Source organism: Mytilus galloprovincialis, chromosome 2 (assembly GCF_965363235.1).
Source record: "Mytilus galloprovincialis chromosome 2, xbMytGall1.hap1.1, whole genome shotgun sequence".
Classification (NCBI taxonomy): domain Eukaryota; kingdom Metazoa; phylum Mollusca; class Bivalvia; order Mytilida; family Mytilidae; genus Mytilus; species Mytilus galloprovincialis.
The window spans coordinates 105,103,330-105,111,642 of NC_134839.1; the positions used below are offsets into that span (position 1 = coordinate 105,103,330).

Below are 8,313 nucleotides of genomic sequence, written 5' to 3' on the forward strand. Positions count from 1 at the left end.
CGACATGATTTCTGAAATTGGTCATTTTCAAATCCGTGGGTTTCAAGAAAATGCAATTGAAAAAATGTTGCTTAAATTTAATTAGTAAAAGAATTTTAAAATATTGAATATTCCTAAATGCGTTCTGTGTGCTTTGTGATAATTAGATTCCTGGTTGGATTGTTTTCAGAATTCCGTTTGTTGAACTCTGTCCAATCACTTTCTTTCTTTCTTTTTTGTCTTTTGTTTTTTAGTTATTTTTCATATTTGCAAATTTATATAATTCTGTTTAAAATAGTTTCGTGTGTATTTGTGGAAGGTTTAAATATTAATATCACTATAAAAAGTGCGCAACTTCTCATCGAATAAAATACTTGTTTTCAAGGGGTAATCTACCATCTAACCCTACTAATAGATATAATTTAGCTATGTTCGGGCTGATTACAATGTTCATTAAGTGTGTCCTTTTTTTCAGCAAGGACGAAGGTCTACAATCAAATACTTGCAACATTTCGTATTTGACAATGACCCGGAAAGAGTATCAAAAGCTGATATCAGTGGAAGGAATGTTCCGAGTAAACCAAGTCTTACTGACGCACAGATTACACGGATCAGTAAAATATAGAGTAATAAATGGATGAAGTGTAGTAAGACAGTACATATGATACTCTGGTGAAATTTTCATGCACATTTGACCGGTAGTTTCGGTATTGATATTACATATTTCTTTGAAAAATTTGGTAATTCTAAATATAGCATCCTTCATCTTAACTTTTAGAAATTTAATATCTTTAGAAATCTATATTTATCAACCAAGCCTTGTTAGTTCTGCATTTACTGAAATTGTAAAGTACTTGTGTTTCCTAAGAAGCATTCAAACTCAACACCGCCTGCATCGTGTCCATATACATCGCATATCTTAACTGTCAGCGCATTGCAATTACATGTTTAAATCAAACATTGGGTCCACATAAGAATGAAATAATTTGCCAATGAAGAATGGAGCAAAGATGTAACAATCAGTAAATAAATCAAGTAACGAGTACACAAAAATACTTAACAGACTGATATAAAGAACATCATAGATTGATAGTCTGATCATTGCATGTCTTCTGTAAAGTGTCAAGTATTAATTGGTTAAGGAATCCTGAAACAGATTTCAGTTTGCACGGCACGTGTTTCACAAAATCTTCCATTAGGGTAGTTGGAAGTGAAAAGACCTTTCAGACCTTAAAGACCAGTTCACATTGCAAACAAAGGCCTTGGTGTCATCAACTTTGGAAATATCCCTTATCATGAGTCAGTTCACTCACAAATAATCATTTATACCTATACCAAAAACATTGCAACTTAGATTTTCTTTACAAACCCATGTTGAAGGATCTCAACATGGACGACATCAATTCTAAACCTCCTGATTGCATATGTGCTAGCTCCCCATTCGTATGTATTCCGTCTGCCCACGTTATTACTGGTGACCTGAAAATTGCAAATACAACGAATAACCCTATGTGCAAAATATGTGTTATCCAGAGCCCCGAAATATGGTGAGCCTTAATCCATCGTTACAAATTAGCAATGCACACACTGTTCTAAAGAACTGTACCGAAATATTGAAATGGTTTTTTTTTCATAAAATTTGTTCTCGGACGTGATATGAAAAGACAATTATTGTCCGATAAACTCAAAGAATATCTTGCATTAACATTTACACACTTATACATTAATACTCCTTTGTGATATGTGATTCTTTTTTGAAAAGTTAACCATCCTAATTGTTTGAATAAAGTTTTTGACGGTGTGTCATATGCTTTGTTAAGAGTTATTCTGTCGTTTCTGAAGACTGCCGTTTTTGTAATTTTAACATTTTCTCTATATTTAGATTACTTGTTTCTGTCCATATTGTACAGCAATAATCAAAGGAGAGAAAGTTCCTTTTTGTGGAATATAATGCTTCAATCGATTTAGTAAACCTAGTCTAGTTGAAATCAGAGTACATACTGTAGTAGGGTGCACAATCAACGAATTTGATAGATTTGCCCTAACGGAATAACACACGGCTATATTTCATATCATTGGAAAGGGGAGAACAAGCCTTATCGAATTACCGTTGTCGTCGTTGTTGATATGATTCCATGAAAGACAATAATCAATTATGATTATGAAGTAATGTTTCACTGTTTACATTTTTAAAAAGAATTCCACTGTATTCTTTTTCAATGTTTCGTGTATGCCTTGAAGCTTCCTATGTGAACCAACTAACAAAACAGACTTATCTAGAAGGGATATAATTACGATACTGTTAGGTCATTAAAGATGGTATATTTTGGCTTTAACATTAATACACTGTTAGGGTCTTTGCATTGGAAATAAACACATTTATTCAACAACAAAAATCAGTTTCTGGCATGATACGGGTTATGTTTTTCTCATATATTTTATGATGTTATGATACTAAACCCTCAACGTAAGGGATTGTGATTGATATTCATATGACGAAGACATAATCTTTCAATCAGTTTAATTGAGGTCTCGAGCTGGCATGTCAGTGACTGCTAGTATAGTCCTTTGTTAATTTATGTATAATTATCATTTTGTTTAGTTTCTTTTGTTGTTTATTCTGACTTCTGACTCGGACTTTTTTTTAACATGCGTATTGTTGTGTGTTTGCTTATTCTATATTTGTTAGAGATATAGGGAGAGGATTGAGATAAAAAAAAATGTTAAACTACGCTGCATTTTTGCGACTGTCCCAAATCAGGGGCCTCTGGCCTTTCTAAGTTTTGTATGATTTTAAATTTAAGTTTATTTTGTATATTTTTGTATTGAGAATGCCGTCCATTATCACTGAACTAGTACATATTTTGGGGCCACGCCTCCAGGTGCGGGATTTTCTCAATGTATCCAAGACCCATTTGTGGCCTTCGGATGTTTTTTTTTTTCTTTGGTCTTGTTTTTTTTTTTTTTTTTTTTTTGCTTTGACAAATTCCACATTTCCATTCTCAAGTTTATTTTAAATTTATACTAACTAAACAAACAACTGATATACTTGGGAGAATAGCCCGGGCACCATTATCACTGAACTAGTACATATTTTGTTAAAGGCATACGAAACAGTTTTGATGCTGTATTTACAGTTTGATGAAAATTTCCATATACGCTATTTTTTGCCTGATTAAATCAAATATATAATAAAAAATATACCTTCATGTGCTACTTTTTGAGTTAAATGAGGTCGAAATTTTGTATATTTGCTCAAAATTCGGATTTGTGGCCGTATTTTTTCTTTCGAACTTTTTTGTTTTAAAAGATAAACACAAATTGTTTTTTGTTAAATTTGTAATTTCTATATTTTATAAGTATCCTAAAAAATTATGCATTTTTATTCAGAAATAACTCATATTTATCAAATGGTCATGAATTGAGAAAAAAAACTTCATTTTTTGCTGTATATTTATGTTTTATGCCCTTTGGTCGGCTTGTTTTTTTTTTGACAAATTCCACATTTCCATTCTCAAGTTTATTTTAAATTTATACTAACTCATCAAACAACTGATATACTGGGGAGAATAGCCTGGGCACATTTAAATCAAGAGTAAACTTACACACAAATGGTACGTCAAATAATTGAGGGAAAAATTAAAATGTAACATGAGGAACCAGGAAAAATTTGAAGAAATTAAAAAACCTAATTGCTAAAAAAAAACACAGGAAGAAAAATAAAAAGCTCTTATAATTCCTTTGCAAAATTAAGTTTAAGTTTATTATATAGTTCTTTTGTCGTTATACTGAAAAGTAAAAACGAATTTTATAAAATTTTGTATTGAAATATAATTAGAGCGATTGCAGATATGAGAGGGGAAAACATGCATGGTAAGATTAAAAAAAAAGATATGTCTGGGCTATTGGAGTCAAATATTACAAGTGTACATAAGGACGAGAGTATATTTTAGTGACATGAAAATGGCCCGATAAATAAAAAGCAAATGTGTGTCGTATTATTAATTTGAAGCATATTTAAAACAGTTTAAATATCCATCAATAATAATAGTCAATAAAAAGATTGTTAAATTATGCTAATTTATATCATGCTCTTACATTTGTTTTAAATTGTATAAATTGCATATTATTGCATATTAATGAATTACCTTATTGTAATATTTGTTGCTTACTATATTTAATTTAATATTTGTTGTACTTGATACCTATAAGCTGTATACATAGCGAATTTCTGAACAGAATATACTATTTGTGTTTATCTTGTGAAAAAATGGAAATGATTCGCAAACAAAATATAACCAAATAAACAAATAAACCTGTGACAATTCTGCTTCTATTGGTATAAAGTTGTTTAAAATCAAACCAAAAATGACCCAAAATTTTTTTTAAAAATGTAGTTTTATATTCAATATATAGCGAAAAATCTCAAGTGACAAATACTTATGGCCACACTCTGTATATATATGGTGTACTAAATAAATATTGACACCGTATGTTTGTGGCATAACATCGTTGCCACAAGTTAAAAAAAAAATTTCTGTTTAGTATTAAATTTATATTAAGATCCATTTTGTTACATCTTGTGATCAATTTTATTTGGCAATCGCCAATGGCAGTCAGCAGGGTTAAAGAACATCAGTTGTTCGACCTGTTTTTCAAATACGTTTTGTTTAAATATACTTTTTCACTTTTTTGGTCTTTTGGAAAATGTTGTTTGTGCTGTGTTTAGACCCTTCAATGTTTGATCTGTAAATTTGCTTTCGGGATTCGAACCCATGCTACTGAGATATCGTGACACCAAATCGCCTGCATTGTAACCGGTGCGCTAGACCACACGACCACCTGGGCTTCATAAAAAATGAAGCTTTCGGTGGCCGGGTGTAACCTTTCAACGCCAGTTTTAATCTAGCGTCTTACTACAGTACATGATCAGTGGCGTAGCGACCTGGGCGAGATGTGCTCGGTTAGTTGGGTCGACGGAGCGAAGCCCTTGTAAGCTAAAAGGTTATTAAGAGTGAGATACCATTTCCGTTATCAAACAAAGACATGGACATCATCATACTTAAAGAACATAAATGGTTTATTTTTTTATGTTTAGTTTATTCATTGTGTTAATTCGGGATCTAAAGGTCATTCGTTTTACAAAAAATGTCCAAACCAGATACGTTAAAATATGTTTAAAAGGAGCCATAGGGTAAATGTCGATTATAAACATTAAATAATAAATGTTCAGAGATGATCAGGCACAATATAAAAATACATAATGTGTTCTGTTAAACCCTGGTTCTCGCCTGGGATTCCCCTCTTAAAAATCAAAGCGCTGTAAGCGCTGAAGGCAGTTAACCAAAAACCAAGGCAACCGTTATTATGAAAACTGTGGCAAAGTTGCCTCAACATTAAACATTCATATATAGTACATTTATGTTTATCTAATGATTTATTTATTAAGGAAAATAATTTATATGTTATCAAGGTTTCAAAAGCAATGCATATAGCAATGTATATTTTTATGGTGAGTCTGCAGTGGTACAAGTTCCCAATGATTGCAGTTGTTCTACTTGGTAGTTAACCTTGGTTTTATTTGAATGCTAGAAGTTCAAGTTGACTTAGTATGACCATGTAATAGTATGAATTGTTATGATATTGTAATTATTATGTTTATTTATGTTGGCCTAATTTGTGTTGTATGGCCTGATAGTTGTTTACCAAATAATCTTATAACTGTGCAGTTTAGGAATCACTGGAACAATCACAGAATGATTGGAACTTTCTAGAATGATCCTTATAAAAGATGCGTAATTTAAACTTCTACGTTATTCCAGAAACTTCCGTTGTAACTTTCCAGGATTTTCCACAATGTTCCATTATAGAGTGTTCTAGAATTTTCCATGACAACACTATATATACAGACACTAAAGTTAAACTCTCATAATTAAACTTGGACATAGACATTGATAGACATTAGTATTCACAGCATTTGGATTGACACTTTTATTCTACAAACAACATCATACTGGATTGTGACATTAGTAGTGAACGTAATATTCAAATTGGATTCCGAAAGATTTCCGGATACAGATAAAGATAACAGATTGGACTCATATTTTGACAGTTAAGTTAACAGTAATATTTGTGTAATACTTCTTGTAAACTTTTGTATAATAAATATTGTTAAATTTTAGTATTGATTTGTGTCTTTTGTTGGCTACAATTTAAAGGCAATTTCTGGCCATAACAGAAATTGGGGGCTCGTCCGGGATACTGAAAATATATTATTCAAAATTTATTCAATATTTTTATTATAACTAGCCAACAAAATTCTACAAAATGGCATTTGATGCTGGTAAATTTTTGAAAACGCCAGACCTGGAGAGTTTTGATAATTTAAAGAAAGACGAATTAGTGTTGCTTGCTAAACATCTGCAGTTAAATTTTAAAGTATCTATGAGAAAACAAATTATAAAAAATTTGGTTATAGACAAATTAGTTGACGCAGAAATTTTAGGTGAAGAGGCTCTTGATTTTAAGGTCGAAAATGTAGATGCCTTTAAATTAAAACAGCTTGAATTAGAACATGAATTTAAATTAAAACAAGCAGAACTGGAAATGAAGGAAAGGTTGGAAATAGAGAGAAAAGAAAAAGAAGATGAATTTAAATTAAAAGAACTGGAAATGAAGGAGAGGGAGAAAATAAAAGAAGATGAATTAAAATTAAAAGAACTTGAAATGAGAGAAAGGCTAGAGATGGAAAAATTGAAAATTGAAATGGTCAAAGAAGAAAGCAACACTAAAGTCCAGTCGAAATCAGATTATTTTGATGCAGCAAAAAATATACGTTTGGTTCCAAAATTTTGTGAAAAAACAGTCGATAAATATTTTCCACAGTTTGAGAAAATTGCTAATAATTTGAAATGGCCAAAGCCATATTGGACTACAATGCTACAAAGTGTTTTTGAGGGTAAGGCCGCTGAAATATACTCTGCACTTCCATCAGAAAAAAGTTCTGACTATGACACGGTGAAACAGGAAGTTTTGAAAGCTTATGAGCTAGTACCAGAAGCATACAGACAGAAATTTAGATCTTATAAAAAGTTTGATTCGCAAACCTATGTGGAATTTGCTTGGGAAAAAGAAGATCTATTTGATAAATGGCTTACTTCAAAGAAAACAAACAACAATTTTGATAACCTAAGACAATTGATGTTATTAGAAGAGTTCAAACAATGTGTTCATTTAGACTTAAAAACACATTTAGACGACAAAACTGTTGAGTCAATACATGATGCAGCTGTTATTTCAGATAATTATACTCTTTCACATAAAAGAAGTTTCAAGGGTCAAAATGTTAATACTTCCAGTGGAAATTACAAAAATCAAAGCACTGAGCATACTGATAGTAAGCCTGTTCCACAGAATAAGAGTCAGTCCAGTTATAATATGTCTAGTCCAAAATTTGATACTTTTGAGAAGAAGTCACTGACTTGTGCTTATTGTAAGAAGATTGGTCACCTGATGGCTGATTGTTTTAGACTCCAGAAGAAGAATGAACGAGATAATAAGCCGAAGACCAGTGCTTGTACGACACCTTATATTACCAGTACATTGGAATGCCCTGCGCGTCAGGCTTTTAAGTCCAGTTTTTGTGATTACATGGAGGAATACAAACCCTTTATGTCTGATGGGTTTGTTTCTATTGTTGATGATACCACTCTTCAGCCTATTAAGATTTTACGGGACACTGGAGCTTCTCAGTCTTTATTGTTAGAAGGTGTGTTGCCTTTGTCCGAGAAGACTTCTGTTGGTGCCTCCGTTTTGTTACAAGGTGTAGAGTTAGGTTGTATAGATGTTCCTCTCCATCGTATTTATCTGAAGTCAGATTTGATAACTGGACCAGTTGTTGTAGGTGTTCGTCCTAATCTCCCTGTTGAGGGTGTTACCTTATTGCTAGGAAATGATCTAGCTAGGAACAAAGTGGTTGCTGAACCAATTGTTACCAGTGAACCGGTGGTGGATGTTAAATCACCTGAAGATGATGCTGAATTGTATCCAGCTTGTGTTGTTACTAGGGCGATGGCTAGAAAACAACAAAATGAGAATTTGCAAGAAGACAAGTTTGATTACATGGACCTTTCTGACACTTTTATAGCTGATATTGAAGATCCTGGTAACTCAGAAAAGGCTATTATAAAACCACCTAGTGTTAACAAAAATGTTATTATGCCATGGCCAGATGTAAACAGCCATTCATTAGACCGAAATAATTTACTCGAAGAACAACATAAAGACCCTGAGGTTCTTCAGCTCAGCCAGAGGGCTCAACCACAGGAGGAAGCA

At 32.3% G+C, this 8,313-nt stretch overlaps 1 protein-coding gene across 4 annotated transcripts in view; it reads left to right on the forward strand.

The window, feature by feature from the left end:
- Nucleotides 1–4,307, forward strand: part of LOC143065237 (uncharacterized) — a 28,672-nt gene extending 24,365 nt beyond the window's left edge. For 3 of the 4 annotated variants that reach the window (XM_076238687.1, XM_076238688.1, XM_076238686.1), the window contains one exon: nucleotides 455–4,137. In XM_076238687.1, coding sequence (XP_076094802.1) covers nucleotides 455–604 — 150 coding nt within the window. In that variant the 3' untranslated portion in view covers nucleotides 605–4,137. Of the gene's footprint in view, nucleotides 1–454 lie in introns of all 4 variants that reach the window. The other variant, XR_012975430.1, reaches the window with a different exon arrangement.
- The last annotated feature ends 4,006 nt before the right edge of the window (nucleotides 4,308–8,313 follow it).